General features: G+C 52.3%; 1 protein-coding gene across 5 annotated transcripts in view; it reads right to left on the minus strand.

Annotated features, from left to right (window-relative positions):
- Positions 1-20,500: 20,500 nt before the first annotated feature.
- Positions 20,501-23,065, minus strand: part of CNTFR (ciliary neurotrophic factor receptor) — a 203,419-nt gene continuing 200,854 nt past the window's right edge. For all 5 annotated transcript variants that reach the window (XM_051804628.1, XM_051804630.1, XM_051804631.1 and 2 more), the window contains 2 exons: positions 22,544-22,688; positions 20,501-21,689 (listed from right to left, as the gene is read on the minus strand). In XM_051804628.1, the coding sequence (XP_051660588.1) occupies position 21,689; positions 22,544-22,688 (146 nt within the window). In that variant the 3' untranslated portion in view covers positions 20,501-21,688. The remainder of the gene's footprint in view (positions 21,690-22,543; positions 22,689-23,065) is intronic.

Here is a 23,065-nt window from a genome sequence, read left to right on the forward strand (position 1 = left end):
CACTGTGGGGCAATGAGACTGTTCAGCACCAGCCTATTTGCCTTGTGTGGGACTTGTCCTGTGAAGTCTCCTGCTCAGTGGCTTTGCTCTGGCTGGCTTGGCGTGTGTCCGGGCTCTGGCTGACGTGCTGTGGGCATGGCCCCGTCTGAAGTGCAGGCTTGTTGTGTGTTTACCCTGGCCAGCCTGAGGTGTACAGGAAACCAGAGAGCTCTGCTCCCTGGCTGTCACTTTATTTATTATGGTCACAGCTTGGGCTGCCCACACTGTGAAATGAAGGTAGCAAAACCCCCAAGTGCTGCAGTACAGTTCCCGCCCTGCCAGCCCTGCTCTGCTCTGATTCATATTGCTATCCTGGAGCTGGGAGCAGTCCTGTCCTGGAGTGAGATGGCAGGATGCTTGGTGCCATGCAGTTATCATAGTGTCTGAGAGCAGGGGGGCTTGTCCCAGAACTGTCCATGCCAGAATAAATTGCTGATGGATGCCCAGCCCAATGGCATGACACAGTCACTACCTGCACTAACACTTGGATGTCCCAGTCTGGTTGCATCTTCCCTGGCTCTTCCCTCCTGTTCTGCAAAACAGTAGTGCATCTAGTCCATAGCTGCATCTCTGCTCCAGGGATTTTCATCCATCTCTGTCACCCCTGTCACCCCCAAAGGAACACTGACCAGCTGCCACTGGGGAACACTGCCCAGCTGCCACTGCAATATGCAGACTGGACTCATTCACTCTTTGGGCTTTCAGGACCAAAGATGTTTGTTGCCTGTGGCCAGCAGCTCCACACAGCCTGCTCCGTCCCTGCTGGATGGTCCTCCTCCTAGAGAGGACACCATGGTGGTGGCTGTGGTGGCTTGAAGGGTGGAGTTTAAGGTTGGGAGGCTGTTGATGACTGGGAATCTCTCTGTGTGGGGCTGGGAACAGGTGCCTGAATGGGGACTTGAGCCATCCCAGGTTCTCCCACCACTGTGCACTGCAAGGACCCGGGAGGCACCATGTGAAAGGCTGCATGCTGCGAGGCATGGGCAAACTCACAGCTGAAGGGTGAAGCAGAGACAGGCAACATTATACACGTGGCTATTTATAGGAACTGCTCTTCTGCCAGAACCTGACTGGCAGCAGCAAGGGCTGGGCTGGCATTTAGGGAGCTCAGTCCAAAATCACCAGCCAGCAACCTGGGGACATGAAACAAAACCTCCCAGTGCTCAGAGAGCTCCTGGTCCCCACAGAGTCACATGGCTTGCTGGATTGCATTGCTATTAAAGGGAGAAAATGCTAGTGAGCTGATAAACAGGAGAAGGTGAGCCAGCTCCTGAAACCTTGGGCAATTTGGCAGCCCTCCTCCCACAACAGGCAGCCAAGTGCTGGAGCCTACTGAACAGGACAAAGCGTTTGGTCTGAAATGGTTGGCTTGAGTCACAGAGAGTGAAGGGGAAAGAGAGCTGCTTCTTAAGGTGGATTTTAAGAGCTTGATATTAGTTTTGTTGTATTTAGGCATCTTAAGTTTGTGTGGTTTTCACCAAAAGAAAGTCCAGGCAGAGATTCACTGAAGCACCATAGCAATATTTGAGTCTCACTTTCTGAAGACATTAAATTTATAGGGTGAGATAGCGAGCAAAAGCCAACCAACCAACGAAAACCAACCCAAAGATGTGGAACATGAGATTTTATTTACAAAGGAAAAACAGGAATATTCTGGGGGGTGGATTTCCCTTCTGGCTCTAGGTAGCATCTCCTTGGTGCCAGCCCTCAGCATCTGGATGCTGCCCATGGAGCCGCCTCCTGGGCACTGCACAAGGAGACCTTGCCCACTGACAAGGCTTGGCTGCTTCCTGAAGCTATTAGTGACTGACTACAGGCTGGCTTTTTGTTGTTCAGACCCAGAGATATAACACTCACATTCTTGTTCCTCAATCTCACAGTAGAATAACTGTTCTTGTACCCAGTAAATCTTAGCAGAGCTGAGATACTGCTGTTCCTGAGACTCCCAGCTTTTCTGGATGCAGATATTTCTGCTATGCCTATTGGACCAGCTCCACTAATTGCCCTGGTGCTGCTTCTGTGCATTGGGATGTTGACACCCCATGTGCAAAATTATAGGGGAGCCAATCCTGGGACCTGCTGCTGGCTGTGAATCCGGGCAGGATGGGGGCTCTTCTTGAGCACCTGCTCCTGGACGCTGCTCCTCATTTGTGACCCACATGGGATAGGAAAAATCTTTATGCTAATGTGGAAAGTCCCACTGCTCCTGCCCCCATAAGCCCAGGTCTATCCATGCCTTGGCACTCTGGGTGATGCTGCAGCATGGAGCAGAGCTGGGAAATAGGGGCAAGATAGGGGAACTCAGAGCCCAGTGCTCAAAGCCCTCCATCCTGCTCCATAACATAGTGGTTTTGCTGGAGGGGCTTTACCCTGGGGACGGGCATGGGCCCGATGTGTGCACATCCCGGGGGTAGCAGCAGCCCCCAGGCTGGACCACGACGTGCTCATCTAGGGCTGGGCGGCTGAGGGGGAGCAGGAGCAGTCCCCGCCGAGGCCCGGGATGCAGGCAGCCTTCCCGGCTCTGCTGCTCGGGCTGCGGCTGCCCTCTCCCGGCTGCCGACAAGGTCTGAGCTTCTCTTCCCGCCGGCATCTGCCTCCTCTGGCTCCCAGACTGCTGCAGACCTGACGCTCGCACCCCTCTGACCCTTTCCCTGCTCCACAGCACCCAGCAACTCCAACCTATCGAACTGGAACTTCCGTGTCCCCACTTTCACTGCCGAGAAAGTCACGGCAGGAGCTGACACATCAGGCTTCGAATCGTTGCTCCTTCCCCCTTGATGACAAAGAGCACTGAGGTGTCATAGAACATAGAGCATAGAGCATAGAACATAGACCCAGGGGTGTCATAGAACCTCTGAATGGCTTGGGTTGAAAAAGACTTTAAAGATTGCTTTACTCCAAACCCCCTGCCCTGGGCAGGTACGCTTTTCACTAGACCAGAGGGTCAAAACACATCCAGAGATGAGGCATTTACTTCTTCCCTGGGCCACCTATTCCTGTGCCTCACCACCCTCACAGCAAAAATATTCTTTGTAACATCTAACACAAATCTCTCCTCTTTTAGTTTAAAGTCATTCACCCTTGTCCTATCACTGTCTCCCTCTGTGAAAAGTCCCTCTTTTTATAAGCCAAACCCCTTTTAAGTAGCAGTTTCATGGTGGTTTGTTCTACAACAGGTGACAGGTACATCTCTCCTCCATGCTCCACATCTCCTGGGTCCCTGGTGCTCAGGGCCTTTACCCATTGCAGTGGGACCCTGAAACAGTCAGAGCTTTGGGGATATCTGTTAGGAGATTTTCCTCTGAGTGAAAAAAATACTCCGAGAAGTCAAAGCTTTGGAAGGAAAAAAGTCAGGAGAACTGCAGTGGGAAGGGCAGTGGTACTGTGTGGGCTGTCAGGCGTGAAGCTCTTGTCCCAGACAGAACAGGAACGTGCTTGGGTTCAGGGACAGGCAGAGAGCACAGCGGATGTCTGTGAGACAGATATTTCCTGAGATGGGCCAAGCCATGCCCCATCCCCATTCAAGATTCTACCATGGTTTTGAACTTTGCATCCTCCAAGGATGCAGCAGCTTTCCAATATGGAAAAAGGCAAAAGCATCCAGTTTGACAATTTTTTCCTGAGCTGCTGCTGCTCCATTTGACTCTAAGTAAGGTGGGGCACCTGTGAGAGAAGGAGCAGCACAATCCAGGTCATCTGTCTCTATGGCAAGGGTCACAAGAGGATGGACCTTGAGGTTAGAGGCACCATGAAAAATGAGGATCTTAATATTTAATGGCAAGGATCCTTTGAGCAAGGACAGGTCTAGATGGAGAACAGCCCAAGCATACAGAAATGGAGGGAGCAACAGCCACTCCTGCACCAGGAAGAGATGCTGTGGGCTGGGGGTTTGTGTGAGACATCAAGGAAATCTGATGTTTCACTGTGCATCACTGGATTTGTACCTGCTCCCTGTGAGAAATGACACCTGTGGAGCAGTGGGTGCAATTTGCAGTTGCAGGAACGGCATGGCAGGGGTGTACACGGGGACAAGGGGAGCAGTAGGGAAAGTGAAGAGGTCTGTGGCAAGAAAAGAGGGATTTATGCTTTGTGTAATAAAACCACTATCTCAATTAAGTCCCCGGAATTCGTTGTCTGGATAGGTTATATGGGTTTATTGCTGGAAGCTGGTCTGGGCCTCTTTCTTGGAATCAGTGTGAGAGGGTGGTGTGGGACAGGGGGAAAATTGCCCCCTGTGGGGTGTCTCTGTCCCTCACTGAGGGGCAGCGTGAGCTGATCCAGTGCAGAGCAGCTGCTGCAGCTCCCAGGCAGCGTCACCAACGCGGTGGTCCCCGCAGACATTTCTCTCACCAGCGGGGCGGTGGCACGTGTTAGTAAATCCGTGGCTGTCTGTCCTGCAGGCTTTGTGGTATCCGAACAGCAGAGCCTGGATCCATGGGCGCATTTGGTTGATTTGGAGGAGCCTCGCACAGCCGTGCGAGGGCAGCACAGACCGCTGACACACAGCAGCAGCAGCAGCAGCAGCAGCAGGAGTAGGAACAGACCAGAGCCTGCACACCTGCTTGCTGACGATTCTCTGCACAGGTCCCTCTGGGGACCCCTGCCCGGTGCTCCCTCTCCAGCTTGCTCGGGTTGAGCGGAGCTGCTGCAATTTCTTGCTGCTGGCTCGGGAAACATATTATCTCCTTTCCCCTTTCCCCCTGGTGGATGAGATTCAGTGACCATCCTGGGTGGGTGCAGAGGGCTCCAGCTGTCACTTTCCTCGGGCTGTGTGAATTGTGCTTGCTTGTTCACTGAGAAAAACAGGTTGAAAATGGCGAAGAGACATGAGAAAAGTTGAAAAGAAAGTCAACTTTTTGGGAGCTGTGTGGGAAGCCCTGCTCACCCAGAATTTGCCCTGTGCACCAGCAGGCCAACTCTCTGCACAACACTGGGGACAGGGACTGGAACTGTGTCCATGCTAGAAGTGTTTCCATGTTGGCAAAAATCTTGTGGGTGTTGGGATCTGTCCAGGCTCAGTGCCCCCAGAGATCCCTGTGAAGCAGAGGAGAGGATGCCCAGGATGACAGAAGCCTCTCCAGTGTGACAGGAGACCAGCATTGCTCTGACAAGGGAGGGGGAAAGAGGCTGGCGAAGGTGACAGGGCAGAGGGTGTGTGACCTGTGAGCTGTCAGAGGGAGCAGCAGGCATTCAGGAGGGTGAGCAGGTAGGAATTTGTGCAGGATCCTGTTGCTGATCTGGCAGGTATTCCTCCTTGAAGACACTGTTCATTAAAGATGGGAAGGCACAGGGGATTTTCCTATATTTCCAAGCTCCAGACAGTGTCTGAAGGACTTTCTTCACAGGAAAAAGATCTCTGGTGGACACTGGAACTGGACTAACTGTATTTCTGGGAAGTGAGCCAGGACTGTGTGAGGATACCTCTCAGGACTATCCCCCTGCTCAGCCCAGCTCAATCAGCACCCAAAAGGGACTGACTCTGATCTCTGTGTTTGCCAAGGAACACCAAACAGACGCTAAGGCACTAAATTTGGGCATTGGACAACTTTATCCTTGACTCAATTACCTCAAAACATTTGAGAAAGACCCATCCTCCCCACTGTAACAGCAGGCAACAGCACTGGAGGGCTGTCCTATTCAAGAGCCCACAGAAAAGTGTGGATGTTCAATTCCTGGAAGTGTCCAATGCCAGTTTGGACAGGGCTTTGAGTAACCTGGTCCAGTGGAAGGTGTCCCCACCCATGGAAGATGTTCCTGCCCATGGCAGTGGGATTGGAATAAGAAGAACTTCAAGGCCTCTCCCAACCCAAATGATTCTATGATTGCGTGATTCTATGCCAAGTACAGAGAAGGTTGTTCCATTTTTGGAGGAGCTAGCGCATCCAGAGATCATCTACCCATCAACCGCAGCTAACCTTGATACCTGCTTGGGTTATAAAGTTGTGTAGAATTGCAGCATCTCCTCCCTGGATTCGACCTTCCTTCCTTTATGGCTTCTGGAAACATTCCCACTCTTCAGAAAAAGTGCTCTTGGGAATACGAGGTACCTGAAGAAATGGGCCTCCGTGAATCTAAACACTTCTGCAAAGCAAATGCCAGCCCATGGAACACGGAGTGCAGATGGAGAGAGTCACAGGCCTCCCCGCTGGGATGTGCCACGGTAATTACACAGCAGGTCCCTCCCCAGCTGTTGGACCAAACCCAAGCGCCTCCCACTTGGGCTCAGGTTCGAGGCTCAGGGACAGGGAACAGGATAAATCTGAGAGCTGCCAGCTCCAGAAAGCCAGGTCTGTTCCTACAAACGGCCTTTGGATGGGTGAGCTGGGCCCAACAACAGACCCGAGTTTTCACCGGGATCTAGAAGGGGCTGCTGTGGGGTCCCATGTCTCAATTCCCTTCCCCTCCTCTGCTCCTTGACTTTTCTCAGTGCCCTGCTCCACTGCAGGGTAAAGCGGCACTCCATCGTGCAAATTTCTTCCCTGAGGGAGTCCAAGACACTGGAGAAATAGATATTTGCTACTGCCCATGTTTTTAAGCCACAGCCCTGCCCATGCTAAAAGCTCCAAGGTGACATACGTGCAGGTTTCCCTGCATGAGCAAGTGGTTGGTCATCACAACAACCCCAGTAAAGCCAGGGCCAACACTCTTCTCTCAGGCATCTTGCTGCCTGGCACAACCTGATTACATGGCTCATCCCTAGGGCTTGCTGGGCACCTTTCAAAGGACCTCAACCCGATGAAAACAGTTCCTGCCGAGCAGGTACGCTCATAACTCTGGCATGTTCGAGGCTGGGGAATCCATGGCCTCCCCTGATTTCCCCTTCCAGGCAATTTGCAGATCATGATGACACCCAGGATAGTTTATTCTCGGCCATCTGATGCTTTCTCACCTGAATATGCTCCCACGACTGGGGAGTGCTCAGCAAAACACACTTCTGGAGGAGAGTCCCCCAAGACTGCAAGAGGCCATGGGATTTATCTCTGCAACTTATAAAAAGTTTTACTACAAATCTTCTGGCCCAAGCGAGCCAAGAGCTTGCTCCATAAATTACTACCAAGCTGGGGATTAGGAGCACTAAAACAGACGTACTTCACAGCTAAAAATAAGGCACGGCACAAGCTTGAAGATTTGTTCTGCCTGGAAGTTTTATTGCACCCAAACTGTATGAGATAATGTGCAAGAAAGAACCGCTTAGCGGATCCATCTGCTTTTGGACACATTCGCCTGCGCAATCACTCTGGAAAGAGGCAATGAATCCGTGAAAGAAAGTGGAATTAGGCAGTGTTACCCAGTGCAGTAAAACTTTCTCCACACAAAAGAGAACGGCTGCCCTATCCCCTCCGAGCTCTGCTCTTACTGTGGCCCTGGGGATGGCATCCCTGGTGCTCCGAAGACCCCAAACTTAGGCAGTGTTTGGGGGTGCTGATAAAGTAGTGAGCCCCACCACTGCTGGTGCCAGGTTGCTTTTGCAGGATTCTTGTCATCCCAGGGGGCCCTCATGCACAGTCCTAGCCTGGGTTTGGTATCTGAGCCCATCCAAGGGCCCATGGACAGTTCCCTTCCCTGGTTGGGAATGGATGCAGGAGCTGTTGAGTCCAGCCTCGGTCAGGACTGGGATTCCTCTCATCTGTCCACAGGCACGTCTCCACCCTGCTTAGGTTGGGTTACCTTAGCCCATGGATGTGAACAGGCTTTGAGAAAGTATTTCTCTATGGCTGAGGCTTGGGTGTACGTCCAATGGTGCCCATCTTTCTTCTGGCTGGGTGACTGAGTGTAATCTTGCCAGTTTCCATCCTGCAGGCACATAAAAAAATATAGTTAAAAAATTTTAGTACATGCAAAATTTATAATGTAATGCAAGAATGGTAATGTACGCAAAATTAGTCACAGAATTACAGGGTGGCTGAGGTTCACAGGGACCTCAGGAGCTCATCTTTGCTCAAGCAGGGTCAACTAGAGATGTTTGACCAGGACCACATCCAGGAGGCTTTTGTGTAACTCCAGAGATGGTGAATCCACAATCAAATTGGTCAACCTGCTCCTGTAGTTGGTCACCTGCAAAATAAAAGAGTGTTTCCCGTGTTCCAGTTTGTGGCCATTGCCTGTTGTGCTGTAACTGGACTCTTTGCACCCTTCGCTCAGGCATTTATGAAATAAACAAATACAATAAATACATCGACCAAATCTCCCCTAATCCTCCTCTTCTCCAGGCTGAACAATCCTAGCTCTCCCAGCCTTTCCTCGCAGAAGACATGATCCGATCACTTCATCATCCTTGTGGCCCTTTGTTGGACTCTTTCCAGTATATCTACGTCTGTCTTGTACTGGGATTCCAGGACCGGACACAGGATTCCAGATGTGTCCTCATCAGTGCTGAATAGAGGACAAGGAATTTCTCTCTTCGCCTGCTGGCAGCTCTTTCTACAGTGCAACTTAAAATAACTCCTTTGCAACAAGGGCACACTCCTGGCTCATGTTCATCTAGGTGTCTACGGGGATCTCCAGGTCCTTGTCTGCCAAACTGCTTTCCATCTGAGTGGCTCCCGGAGTCTATTGGTGCATGGGGTTGTTCCTTCCAGCATGCAGGACTTTGCACTTCAACAACCTCAGAGGGGACAGCAGGACCCGGGGACATGGTTGAGACCCCAGTTTGGTAGTAAGGGCCAGGCTAGTTAATGTCTGGGGCCATGACTGCAGCAGCTTTTGAGGAGCCTTGAACATGCCCTGACGGGAGTTACCTGTCTCAGAATCACTTTCTCTGGGATATGAACAAGGGCATGGGGGAAGGTAAACACTGAAACAGCCAGGGGATATGTGGCTTGACTGAACTGGGAATCACAGCTTCCCTGCTAACCTGTCCCTTGTCTGGGACAGAGGCAGACCCGTCCTGTCACTCTGCTGTGTGACGTGAGTTACCAGCTTTGCTGGAACCAGAGCTCAAGAAATGTGGCACTGTTGGACTTCAGCTGGGGCTGTGCTGACCCTCAGTATGAAGGGACCCAAGCACTGATCTGTGGTGACCCTCTTAGTCACATCACCAGGGTACAAGCATGCACTTAACATACAACGCCACGTGCATCCTCACCACACGTCTGAATGCCTCATGCCATAGGGCAGAGGAATAGGATAAGCCACCCTGCTCTGGAAACCATCTGTGTGTGTGTGTATGCAGGGATGGAGAAAGGCAGGAAAAGGTTTGCTGGGAGAAATTCAGCAGCAAATGAAACCACAGCCACATCCCCTCAAGAAAGCTGCCAAGTCCTGTCAGCTCCTGGAGGCTGTGAGCTCCTCCTGCATGAAAAACCCTAGAGCAGCAGGAGGAAGTCAGGTCTCCTACAGTGGCCCAGAGACTGCCACTGTAGCCCCCAGCCCCACACCAGCACTCAACCAGCTGCCTGGACTCCCGGCATTTGCTACTGCTCTGGGGATCTGCAGCCTCAGGTGTGCCCAGGTGGTCTTCAGGGCCACCACGAAAGGGCCAGCCATGGGAATGTACCCCGCACTGAGACCAAGCTGTGGTGTGCGGTGAAGCCATCTGTTTCCATCCTGCAGCTGCTGTCCTTCCCATTGCAATTTACTCGGCCTGCTATAATTTATTCATCCCAGGATGCAGCTTGTACATCTGCAGTATCATTACTGGAGACACCATTAGCTTTAAAATTTTATAAACCTCTGTGCAGGTGATAAGTTGAAAAGTTAAAGAGGGTAATTGTGGCAGGAAAAAGGGGGTATTTGCTCAGTGTTCATCTCACACCAGAGATCCAGGCTTGAGGGGGGGGCTTTGGAGGGAGATCAGCAGGCTGATGTGAGTGAGTGAACTGCTACCAGCTCCCAGCCAGCTCACCCAGCTGCAAATCCTTCCCCACTGGATTCATGCCCTGGGCAAGGGACCTACAGGCAATTCCATGCATTTCTCCCTCTTCCCTCCTCAGCTGCACCATTTCCTCAAGCCAATGACAAGAGGGGCTGGACATCCAGATGTTTGCATCTGGATGTGTTGCTCATGTTTCCATGATGAACTTGACAAGGGACTGGCAAGTGTTAGGGCAATCCTGAATCATCTACCAGCTGTCTGGTAGTTTGGATGATTCAGGACTCTACAGGGAACTGGAAGAGTCTCCATCATATAGACACTTACCACTTGGAGCATGCTTGGGTCTCCCAAGCTGCATCTCCTGCCTGCAATTCCCTCCTACCTTTCTGCTTCCTGACCAGAGCACCCAGGTTCATGTGCCCTCATTAAGAATCACAGCAATTAAGTCATACTGGAGAATTTTCCTAGACAGTTTCCATGGCCTGAGTGCAGGCATGCACCAAAGGTTTGTCAGGAAAGTGGGCATGGGAGCCTTAACCAGAGGCCTTGCACCCTTTGCAATGAATTAAGAGCATGCTGATCGCTCCTGACAGCTGGAGGTCTACATGACAGCTGAGACAGGGGGATAAATTCCCTCTCCCCAAGGCCAAGGGAGATGCGTGTACAAGGATGATTTACAGGCTACTCATAGGGAGTGGAGAGCTAGGAGGCTGCAGGGACCGGGGTCAGTGCCAAGCAGGTTGGGGCATGAAGGAGTGAGAGGTGATGGGAAGGAGTGAGGGATAGTGAGACCAGGGAGGGGAGCAGAAGAGACAAGGTCCCAAAGGAGACTTGCAATCTGCTGACAGCTTTCTCTCTCCATGTTGCAGGTGAGAGCATCTCAAATCCCCTCTCATTCCTGGTGTACCTTCACTCTTGCTCAGTCTCCTGCAGCCTGGGAGCTTGGACATTTTTGCCTGTCCCTAGGATATGGTCATGGCACAGGCAGCTGTGAGTGCTGTGGACAGGCTGCTTATGGGTCTTGGTGGCATGAGTCTGTCCTGTCTTGAACATTCTTTTTTATGTTGGCTAGTGAAAGCAGGCTGGGCAATCTGACTTCCTCCTGTCCTTTCTGTGCACATAGTCAGTCCCTTATACACAGCACCACTTTGCCTTCTGTGGGTCACTGGTCTGCAAGGTGGGTTCATCACACTGCATCTGCATTATCCAAGCCCTAAGCCCTCACGTGAGCTTTGCCAGTAGTTGATGGCAGTCCAGTTTCAAGTTTCAGGAGGCATTTCCCTCTCCACTCTGCAAGCATCCTGTGCGTCCTTCCAGAGCCACATTTCCCAGGATGCTCCAGCACCTAGTCTAGAAGGATGCAATATCTGAATGCTCAGCTGAAGGGAATTCAAAAACCCTTGAGCAACAGGAGGGTAATGAATCATGGGGAAGTCTGGAAGATATATCAGCCCAGTCAGCTGAGACTGACCAGTTCCCAGCCTGGCCTGCTCTGCTGACATAGCCAGATTGTCCTTTCCTTACCCAAGGGACACCTACACACACATAATTTTCCTGCTCCCTATCCTTCTTCACTGTGATTTTCTGTCTCTGGTTTATTGTGGGAAATTAAATTGATATAGGACTGAGAAGCCTAAAATTGCCTTAAGTGAGAGGACAGGCTTATTCTGCTGCATGCCTCAGGTAGCCATGATCTGAAGGGGTGATTTTGCCCCAGGGCAGAGTGGTCATTTTCTTTTTGGGGTGTCACACCACGGACTGTAAGCACCATCGTTCCCACATTTACAGACCCTACACTGTTGATGCCAAAACAGCTCAGCCTTCCCATCAGCTCTCACTCTGCTTCATGGGTCACAACAAGGGCTGCCTTCTGGTTTTCCCCACAAAGCCCTGGCTCCTTGGGAACAAAACGGGAACTCCTAGCAATGCCTGGACATCTTCTGCAGAGCATAGTCCTTTACAATAGTCCTTTGCATAGACTTTACAACCCTCAGCAGCCTTGATGGTTCTGGACTTGAATCCACGCATCCTACTGAGCTAGGACAGAAAAGACAGCCCTGCACAACAATTTCTTCTGGAGTGTGAAGACAAAGCAAGACTGCACTCAATGGCCAATTTTGCCGGCCAAAGCTAGCTCCTTGCTATTCTGCTGCACTGGCTTTCTTCCCCCTGTGCTGCACAACTTCCAGCCACTGATATGCCAGGATAAAGTCTTCTCTAACTGTTCCTGACTTCAGCATGCTGCCAGGTAAACAGCGTGGAAATTAGTGGAGACAAGTAAATAATTTGTAAACAATCATTTATTCATTAGTTTCCCCTCCTTTCCCTGTGCAAGCAGATTGCGAGGTGCCTCAGAAGCGCTTGCAGTTTGGAGAGAGTTCTCTTGTAAGGCATTTCCCACTCCCCATGAATAACTTATGAACAGATCAGAGTGAATATTAAAGGCCTGAAAATCCAGAGACTTTTGGCTGCTGAGCTCAGTAAGTAGTACTCCAGCTCCTTGAATAGATAAGATATCTAACGAAACAGCACTAAGTGATTCACTGTGCTGTAATTAAAGGGTGCTCACATTTGTTAGTCAATGGGCTGCCTGTCAAGTAGGAAAAAGTAGCCATGCATCAAGGGGATGGCTGCCTGGGTCTGTGATTGAGACACCAAATGCTAGCATTTACTTTTGGGGATGATTCATGTCGTACAGTGTTTTTACCAAGCTGTTCATGGGAGGCAAGCACAACCTGGCCAGCTGGATTGGGTTGATGCAGGAGGTTCACAGAAAGAGCTTTCTGGATATCCTCATGAGTCTATAAATTACCCAAGCACCGACACTGAGGGTTTGAGCCCCAAAACCATGGAGAGTATGAAGATGCACTGACTTCAAAGAGTCCAGAGGCAGGTTTGCACTTGGCTTCAGTCAGGTGCTCTGTGACGGGCATTTATCCACCTTCGAGCCAAGCCACCTGCTTTGTGTTATTTTTTTTTCCAAAAGATGATTATAATTCACTCAGAGAAAGGTTCCCAGCCCCCTGCTTGGCTCCTGAGACAAGGATTCTTATCAGTGCTACATGAAATAGGGGGAGGTAGGTTATGGGCTGAAATCCCTGTTGCTTTTGCAAAACTCCCTGTCAACCCTACAGATGATGTTCCCCACCCCCCAGACCCAGCAGGACGCACTGCTCAGGGTGGTGCTTGTAGGACTGGAGGCTATGTCCATTCTAGGTGTCTTTCCCAGTGTAGGTCTTAACTATGTCCCAGTGTTGGAGGAACCACATGGCTGGGGACATCACCAGAACCCTGCCTTGAGGCATTTGGCACAGCATCTTTCCTGCCACCTGGCTGAGACACCAGGAGGAGTAGAGACTAGAGGATTTCATTCTAGTGGCTAGGAGATCCTTGATAGGACTTAAACCAGGGGTGAATGTGGGTCACAAAACTCTGGATCCAGGTACTTAAATACTTGGGGTACACAGGGGATGCTATGGGTACCCCCACAATGCCATGAGTCTCCTCTGGGCATCCCACGGCATATCTACTGGCATGGTGCAGGTCTTCTCACACCCCTGAGCATCCCCATGGTAGGCTACATGCAGGGAGCCCTGCCAAGAGCACCCTCAGGGCAATGTGGAGGCTCTGGGGCAAACAGGGCCCCATTCCCACCGCTGGGATAGACCCAAAGCAGCACACAGCTTGAGGCCGACCCCAGCTCCCCCTTGCCGGATCCCCCATGCATCTGTAGTCCCTTCCCCTCTCCGGCAGCCCCCTTGCACCTGCACTCCGAGGCGGAGTGGGATTTATCCTGCCCCAGGCGCTCGGTGCGAGGGGTCAGCCCTCATAAACCTCACCGGCACCGGAGCCCGGGCCAGCTGCCTCGCTCGCGCCCACAGGGAGAGCCCCGCACCCCGGGCGTGTTTTCCTACATGCGCCTAATGCTGTTCCCCAGACTAGCACCTATCCTGTTGGGTCCAGAGCATGGCATGGTGGCGACATGGTGGGGATGGGGCTGCATGTTCCCAGCCCCAGGCTCCCCTCCCCACACCAAGCACTTTGGGTAACCCCCCGGAACGTGGGAGGCGGCATGAAGTCATTCTGGTCCTCCAGCAAACCCCTCCAGCTGTCTGGAGCCAGTGCAGATTGTGGGACGTGTCTGGTGACTGACGGGGCCTCAAATCCACGTTTATGTGAGATGATATCGAGAGTTTTAATTTTTTTATGAGCGAGGGGTCAGGGGGAGGAGGGGATTCCCAGGGCGGCTCGGAGGGGAGGCGGTGGTGCGTGCATGTGCGTGTGTGAGACACATTTCGTCCCACTGACCCCCAGCTGCAGGAGTCCTGCACAGATAAAACTAGCATCCCATCATCTCGGAGCGTCAGGAACCAGCTGGGGAGGAGATTGGACAATGGCAGCTAGCAGCCTCCCTGGAACAGGAATGTGGCATCAGGGCTCACAGTTGGCTCTCTGGATCACACTCTCTGCTCAGTCTCTCCTGCACATCACCGAAGTCCCCTCTAGTCCCTCCCCTCAGGGTTACTCCAGGCTCAGGCCTTTCCTTGGTAGATGAGTCCCTGGAAAACTTTGTTGAGCTGGTGTCCTCCTTTCCCAAAGGAGAGGCCACTCAATGAAGCACCTCAGCATGACTTCTCCAACATCCAGAGTCTGGTGAGATGCTGTGGCAGCATTCAAACCCTACTGATATTCCTGGAGAAGCTGCTATCCTGCCCTGCAGCCTCATGGGCAGCGTTTGCTGCATGCTGGTGGTTTCCACAAGGATAACCTGCCTGCAGATTGCTCTGCCCTGGTTTAATCCTAGCAAACCTTAGCTCCTAGCCCTGCATAGAACCCCATGATTGAGGAGCAGGTCAGAGTCACCAGTGCTTTGCAACTGGCCAGAAAACTGCCTGGTCTGTTGTCAGGCAAGGGCAAGGCAAAAAGTGAGCCAAGGTGAAACCTTGACATCTGTTCCCAAGTGCACCTATGCTGTGTGGGATCCTGCTGGGAAAGGTCTTGGAGTAACCAGAAAATCATGGAAGAAGAAGGTACCTGCCAGCTGCACATCCAGGGTCAGTGGGTGAGCCTGTTCCCAGAGCTACCTCAGGTGACTTCCAAAGGTGGGGAGCTGGGAGCTATATGCCAACCATGTCCCATGGCCAAGGCTGCAAGGTGACCATGAAGGTCACACACTGCCATCTTTGACTGCAGGGTGGGGACTTCCAGGTGGTGCCTGGCTTTTTTAGTGGGAAGATCCTGTCTCTGCTTCCCATGGACAGTGAGGATGGAGGAACCTCTCCTCAAACTGGCCAGAGTGCCTGCGCGCAGTGACTCTCACACGGAAAGGAGGAGGGGGGCCGAGGCCTCTTTGTAACCCAATCTCGTCTGCATGGGCCCCTTTGTTGTTATTACATTTATTTATTGATCCCCCTTGGGAAAACCTTAGCGGCGCTGGACTTGCCGGGGCTTTATTAATGGGGGTAGGGAGTGAGGGGAGGGAAGGGGGGCTGAACAGAGCACTCCAACCATCTGTTCCCACCAAAGGGATGGAGCAACAATAGCCATGTTTATAAAACTTCTCTGCAACTCATTGTGTTTGCGAAAGGACAGCTTCCACATCAAAGGCTGTTTCCGCTCCCACTGCTCAGGGGCCCCTCCATCTTCCAGCATCCTGCAAGGATTGCCCTGTCCTGGTCCCTTCTCCCCACAGCTCCAGGCACATGGTGAGGTGATAAGTGGCATCACCCACAGAGGGACCACCACGGCTGGGGACACCCCAGCCAAAGGGTCTGTGCATCAACCTGCTCATGTCTGGTGGTCCAGGGGGACTTTCCAAGGGGAGGTTTCTCCTGGAAGCAATAAAACTCTACCATAAAGCATTGAAAAGTGTTTACTTAATGCTGGTGATGGGAACACCAATATGCCCAGTGCTGGAGACCTGACCCCAGGCTGGTTTCATTCAGTCCACTGGGACAGCAATGTTCATGAAGCTGCTTTGGTTTTGCTCAAATTTCAGACGTGGAAAAAAAATAAAGGAAGAAAAACAAAAAAGGAAAGGAGCAGGGTTTGGCCACGTCAAAGCTGGCTGATAGGGTCCTTCATAATGAAACAACTGTGCTTGGCTTTGCTTGAGGCTTGTATTAGATTATCTGTTACAATCAGACATGAAATAAAGACCATTAAATAGCAATGAAATATTTTGACTGAACCAATATGTTGGGCTTTTTCTTCCCAAACTGATCTTTATGGACAAGATGAGGGTTTAGTTCTGGTTCAGATCAAAGCCAAATGCTTTCTTGGGGAGTTGTGAGCCACCTCCTGACCATGACCCAGTCCTGCAGCTGTGGGGTGGGCTGCTCTGAGGTGAGTCCGCAGGCTGGAGGTTTAGGACATACCCAGGCTGTCACACATCCCCAGCATGACTCCAAATAATAGCATGTCACCTCCTTGGACTGCATGTCCTTCCCCATTTGCTGCTGCTTTATGGCAGCGATTGTCTCCATGGGGTGCTTCATACATGGGTTGGTAACTCTGCTGGGATTAGTGCCCACTGGGTGTCAGGAACAGAGACACTTTCTCTAGAATTTACAAACATCTCAGTCCAGCTTTGGACAAAACTGAGACCTCTAGAGGATGCTGCCACTTTGTCTTGCATGGGAAAGGCTTCTCTCTGCACCATCTGCTTGTGCAAGGACCTGATTTCCAGCTGACAGGACAGGCGTCCTGACAGCAGTCTGGTGGCTGGGCAGGCAACAGGCTGTCTCACACCTTTCAACTACCCCTTCCACAATGGAAGGGGAAGGCCTTCCCAGAGACTCTATGATGCCTTCTTGGGAAGCAGTCCAAGTCCCTGTTGGCTGTGTCCTGTTGGCCTGTCCTCCTCCAGGCTGCTGGAGGAGACCTGAGTACGGGCCCTGATTGGTTTTGGCAGGGGGGTAGGGAGCATGCTGCTCTCTCCCAGCACTTAGCAGCTTCCCAGGGAACTAAGCAGGAAAGAAGGAGAGGAGCCCAGACTTGTGGGAGACACTCATTTCATGCCTAAGCCACTACTCCACTGCTCAGCCACATGGCTCCATTAAGTCCCCTCCTGGCTGTCTTCTTTCCATCAATCACCCCGTCTCTGCGAGCAGCCCAGACACCGGATCTGAGTTATAAATAAGACAATCAATCAGCAATGCTATTAGATAAACAGAGTGGCAGAAGCCAAATTAATGCTTGGCTTTTTCTTGAAAGGGAGGGAAAAAAGAGTCAATTGCTTATTAGAGGACCCTGGTGTGGTCTGGTCTCCCTGCTGCAGCTGAGCCGGGTGGGCTGTGCTTAGCTGCTTGTCTGCATGCAGGGAGGTTTGGGATGCAGATAATCCATGTGGGTCACCCTGACCAGAGCAGTCAGGGCACCGGGGCAGACTGGAGGTGAACAGGGAGGTCGCAGCACTGGGACAGTAATGAGGAGCTGAGAAGGCAGTGGTGGGAGCTGCCCATCTGGAGGTTGAGGAATTTTCAGGGCTGGCCTTGTGGGGAGGGAGGGCATGAGTTTGCAGGTGGAGGTGTCTGGGGACCAGGGACACAGTGCCAGGACGAATGCTGAACCAGCCAGGACAGACATGAGGAAGAAGAGAATCACTGCTAGCAGGCTCTTCAAATAACAGATGGTTTCTTCTGGAGATGCATCAAGTCCTTATCTGGAGGCACCAAGGAATAAGATGGTCCAGGACTGTCATCTGTGGTCTGCTGTGGCCATCTGTCACCTCTTGTTGCTACAAACCTCTGCCCTACAGCATTATAGGGATACCCAAAGTTGTTTCTACCATCAGGGTCCCCAGCTGAAGCTCTGCCTGCTTCTCTGTGGGGTGGTGGCTGAATCACTAAAAGCTACAGGATAGCAGAGAGGAGCCTTTCCTCAAGGGGGAACCTTGGTGCCTGAGCCATCCCTCCTGCAACTGGGAAAGAGAGACCTGGAAGGATGGCTATAACCTGGAAGGATGGCTATAATATCCTGTGGTTTGGGGTGGGCTCTTGTATTTTGCTGGACTTGACACCATTACTGGTTGAGGACTGGGGGAGTCTGGGCTCCTCCAAGTCAAGCCGACTCTATATCCTCACCCCTCACAGATGCTGCTCTTCATGCTTTCATCCTGGGGACCACCTTTCCACTAGATCCTGCTGCTTTCACTTCCACCTCCCACTTCTCCTTTTTGTTGTGATGGAGGAGGATGTTTGCCCCTTGAGGACCACTTCTATGCCTGTGCAAAGAAGCAGCAGCTCTCCTCTGCCAGCTGGCTCAACAGATCCCACCTGGCATTTCCACCTGGCTCAGCAAACTCTCACACTTGGGTCTGGCTGTGCAGCTAGCAGTGTGCTTTTTCAACAGCTGAGCCTGCCTTCATTTTCTGCTCTCGCCTGTGACTGTAATGCTCTGCCAGAGAGGAAACACACAGCACAGTGCCCACTGCTCCTCCTTTATCCACCAAAGCATGCTGCCCCATCAAAGGCTACACGACTCCACCCTGTTAGCCTAATTTGTGATAAACAAGCTGTTTTTTTATCCTCTGGGGGCTCCAGGCTCCTGGGAGGCTGGTGTGGGAGCAGGTAGATTCTCTGACTATTGGGTCAGGGAGGATGAAGTCTCTGTTGTCACCCGTCTCCGGGAAGGATGCAGGAGGTGCAGTGATTCAGTCCTATTCCCCTTGCTCAAGCAAGGGGGCTCTCTGCTTCCTACGAGGCCTCATGTCCAGGAAATAGCTCCTGCTTTCCACCTGCACTTCTGATCCCTCCTGCAGAGCTTGGGGAGCTCCGTGCAAGGCTGCTCTCGCATCAGCAACAGCCCAAAACAACACCTAAGGTGGGATTTACTGCCACATATGTTCTGGGAAGATGCAGGGACCCGTTGCGCCCGAGTGATGTATTGGATTTCAGGTTATGTGATGCACAGGTCTCTCTGAGCACTGTAATTCCCTCTTTCTTCCTGTATGGATTTATACTGTTAAGTGGATGGATTTTCTGCTTGGCAGGGACACTCTCCTGGGACCTTCCCCAGTTTGAAACATCTCTGCACATCTGTACGTAATATTCCTGGGGCACTTAACAAGTGGGCTTTTATGACACCCCTTGCTTTATGGACTGATGCTTAATGTGACCAGGCACCACGGAGGGGCTGACGAACCTCAGCCCAGAGCCAGCAGCAAGCTGTGCACCAATTCCAGGTGCTGGAGGGTGCCCGGGGCTCTGTGTGAAAGCCACCATTCTCAGATGGCTCTCCATACAGCTGCCCTGGGCAGTGGGACCATTGCTTTCTTGGTCCCTGAAACAGCTTGAGAGGGACAGGTTTCCTCTCCTTAATAACCTGAGACAGCATGCTTCCAGACCAGGCATGGAGATCCGGGGTGGAGATGAAGGCAATCTGTCTGTCTGGGTTGCTTCCCCCAGGCAAGGGCTGGGCCTGACATTTTCATCTCTGCTAAGAGCTGTTCCTTCCCCCTGCCCCAAAGAGCCATCTGCTATGGTAGATTACCCCAGCTTTTAGCACTGTGAATCCATAATTAGTGCATAATTAATTACCAGATGTTTTTAACACTAATGAAACATTAATAAATGACGGAGGCATGTTGTCTGGTAATGGAACATTAACCAGTGAACCAAGCCAGCATGTGGGGCTGTGCTGCCGCCAGCATGGCCGAGCCAGAGACAGGGCTGCATCGGACTGAGCTCTCCTCTAAGAGAGTCCCAGCACAGCTACAAGCACAGCAAGTGCCTGGTGAGATCTAGTGACCAGCTCTGTACTGCCTTCAGGCTTTGCAGAGCCAAGGCTGTGCCTCCTTCACCTCCATCCTTCCTTCCTTCCACCCATTCATCCATCAATTCACCACCATGCAGGCATGCACCCATCCTTCCACACACCCATGTCCCTGCTGGAGAGATTCTGTGGAGCACTGGATAGGTAATTTGCTAAAAAACTGAGCTTTTTTCCCCCAGGATGAACTGCAGCTTGGTAGCATCTCTGCTCCAGGTGGTGCTCACGAGCAAGGCACATGGGGAGAAGACAGACTCCAGCTAAGTGCTTTACTGCATCCATTGCCCCCACACTGGGTCCCTGTGAGCCCTGCCCTGATGGAAGTTTAATTCAGAGCATCTTGGGCAGTGACATTTTCCTAACGTGCAATTATTAATCAGACAAGGAAAGTGCATTAATTGTGACTACGTGCCACCTCCAGCCTCGAGGCTGCAGTGGGGCACAGGCAGGCCTCCATCCTCCTGCCGGTCCAAGAGGTGTCAGGATGCAGTCAGAGCTCAGGAACACATGGGTTCATCATCAAGGGCCCATGAACAGGGAGATGTGGTGCCTCCCCATCACCATACGGGTGTCACACAGGGTGGTGACAACCATCCCCTTTCCATCACGGGGGGTTTCCAGAGTGGGTATCCCCACTGCACCTTCTCAGGATGTCCTGAAGGCCAGTTTCTGTGTTTCCCATCCCCCTGGAAAGATGACGCTATGGTCTCAAGCCCCAGGGCAGGCTCCAGGGTGTCTGTGTCCCCATCACTGCTGTCCCCACGTCCTCCCCATCTCAGCCAGCATGACACACAGAAGCAGACAGACAAAAACACCCACTCCAGACAGAGAGGAAATAACACCCAGAGCCTCCAGTCATCATGAAATGAACATTTAATGAAGACAGTCTCTCCTGGTGCGTGTGTGTGTGTGTGTCTGTGTGTGTGTGTGCATGTGTGCGTTGTCTCTGTGTGAGCTTAGTTTTATCCCCTCTATTACTTTTTTTTTGATTCTTTTTCTTTTTTTATATATATACATCTATAAAAAATTCAAATACAGCATGTCAACAGTGGGAATACTAGGACGTACGGTATTAAATACTGCGCTTGGGTCCAGGCAGGGGCAAGAGGAGGTGTCTTTACAAAACAGGACTTCGGGCAGGATGGGGAGGAGACCAGAGCAGGCACAGGGACATCTGGGGACAGCGGGGGACAGCAGGGGACAGGTCTGCAGGGCTCCAGCTCTAAAGGCAACAGCAGAGCTATTCTGCTTTTGTTGGAGAATGAGACAAAGACATCAATGGGGGTGATTCCCTGTATCCAATATGGTTAAAAGTTTGGGGGTGATGTTGGGGTGGGGTTGGGGGTGGCAAAGGCTCCTGCAGGGTGCTGCGGAGAAGGAGGTGGAGGGACAGCTCTCCAGGTGCTCAGCAAGGGGCAGGAGGGTTTTATTGGTGTTTCATTTCCTTTTTTTCCACTAAAACCCTGCCAGCTCCCTGCTCCCCATCACACTTGTGAAAGCCACCAGTTGTCCCATCCATCATCCCCTCGGAGGGGACCAAGACCCCCTGACCTGTGCACCACTCCAGCTTCGCCATGTGGTCGAGAGCTCAGGGGAGCAAGTCCGGTCCTTGGGGGACCCCCTTTTGCCATAAGGGGGTACACAGCTTGGAGCATCGTTCCCCTCACCACCCCCCCATTTTCATATCCCCTTTTCTCGGTGCACCGCTGCGGGGGGCAGCAGGCACGTCTTTGGCGTGGGGGGGTTAGCTGTATGAGTGGGGCCCTCAGCTGCGGCACGGGGCCCAGGCTCGCTTCACTTTGCTGGGCAAAGGGGGACGGGGATGTCTCCTTGCAAGGTCTCCTTGTTCCGGGCTGGGAGAGGATTTTGCGGCTCCCCAGGGGACGGCAGCGGCTCTGTCCTCCTCCGAAGCGATGGCGAGAAGCGTGATACGTCCTCAATGTGTGCAAAATCGAAGAGATAAGAGACTCATCCCGGGAGTGGGGCAGCGGGGCGGGGGGCGGTGGCGGTGGTGGACGATGGGGAAGCATCTGCACTGGGCTGCGATGGATGGACAGATGGAGATCTGCAAGGTGGGAGGAGAAGGGTCATGGTCCCTCTCCTCACCGATGGGACACACCAAGGAGAATTTGATCTTTTTCCACGGGGGAAATTCAGCCCTTCCCAGAACTCAGGTGCCCAGACACATCCCTTCCACCTCCTCCTCCCAGGACTGGACCCTCCCCATCCTTCCCCAGCTGCAGGCCACTGCCCCTTCTGATGCCACCACTAATGTCACACGTGAGGTGACATAGTGAGTCAGAGGGGAGCAAAGGACCTCATTCCCACTGGGGGCTTTTCCTTGGACACCTCCTGGGGCATCAAAGGATGGGTGGCATGTTCTTTCTCTCCCAAAGGTGACACGGGTGGCTGCACCAAGATCCATCCCCCAGTTTTTGGGCAGCTTGGGTACAATGAAAAGATTTTTGAGTGGGACACCCATGATACAGCAGGCCTGATCTGTAGAGGAATAGGAAATTTTGTGGCTCTCCAGGCTGCCAGCTCCACTCTAACCTCTGAGCTCAGACAATTTTTCTTCCATCACTACGCAAAGGCCTTAGATTTTCACGTGGTTCCTTTGCCTCTTGAAAAATCAGCAGCTGAGGGGGAGAAGGGCTGCTGAGAATGAGACATCAAAGACTGACCCCTTTGCCAGCTTTGTTTGAAAAGCCATTTTTGAGATCTCCACCAGAACATCCATTTGGAAAAGCAATCAGACTTGGTGCATTTACAAAAAACTGCAAGAAAAACCCAAATTACTTGTTCTCAATGCCCGCCACAGCCTGGCTGGAGCATCGCCTTCCCAACCGCACTAGAGCCCCTAGGGTCCCCCTGCACCCACACCCCACCTCTTACGCCTCTGATTTGGGAGATACTCACTAAATAAAGAGGACACTATAGGCAGCCACGACCAGTCCAGCTGTCCAACACACTGCCACGGCCCCGCTGCCCACCACGGCCCCCTTGTCGCAGATCTTGGTGGTGGGTGGCGCCATGAAAGAGGAGGTGCTAGCGCTTGTTGTCTCTGTAGGGAGGGAAAGTGGATGTCGAGGGCAGCTGGAACGCCCTGGGATGCATCCCATAGGGGCAGCCCTGCTCTCCTGTGGGTGGGGATAGCGCAGTGTCCCATCCCCAAATTGCCCTCACTGTTATGCCACACTAGGGCTGAGTGAGCTGGAGGGGGTGGGATGATTCAAGGGATGGTGTGATCCATGAGACTTTCCCTGATGTGACAGTGGACCGACTGCTTGGAGATGCTTGTGCAATCAGGCAGAGCTGGGCATCCCTCCCCATCACCATCCTGCCCAGCCGGGCTACTCTGAGCACCAGCTCTACAGGAAATTTAGCTAAGAAATCATGATGAGCCACATCTCTCAGCAGAGAGCATCCCTCACCCACAGA

The sequence above is a fragment of the Manacus candei genome, unplaced genomic scaffold (assembly GCF_025592945.1).
Source record: "Manacus candei isolate 608988 ecotype Guabito, Panama unplaced genomic scaffold, ASM2559294v1 h1tg000061l, whole genome shotgun sequence".
Classification (NCBI taxonomy): Eukaryota; Metazoa; Chordata; class Aves; order Passeriformes; family Pipridae; genus Manacus; species Manacus candei.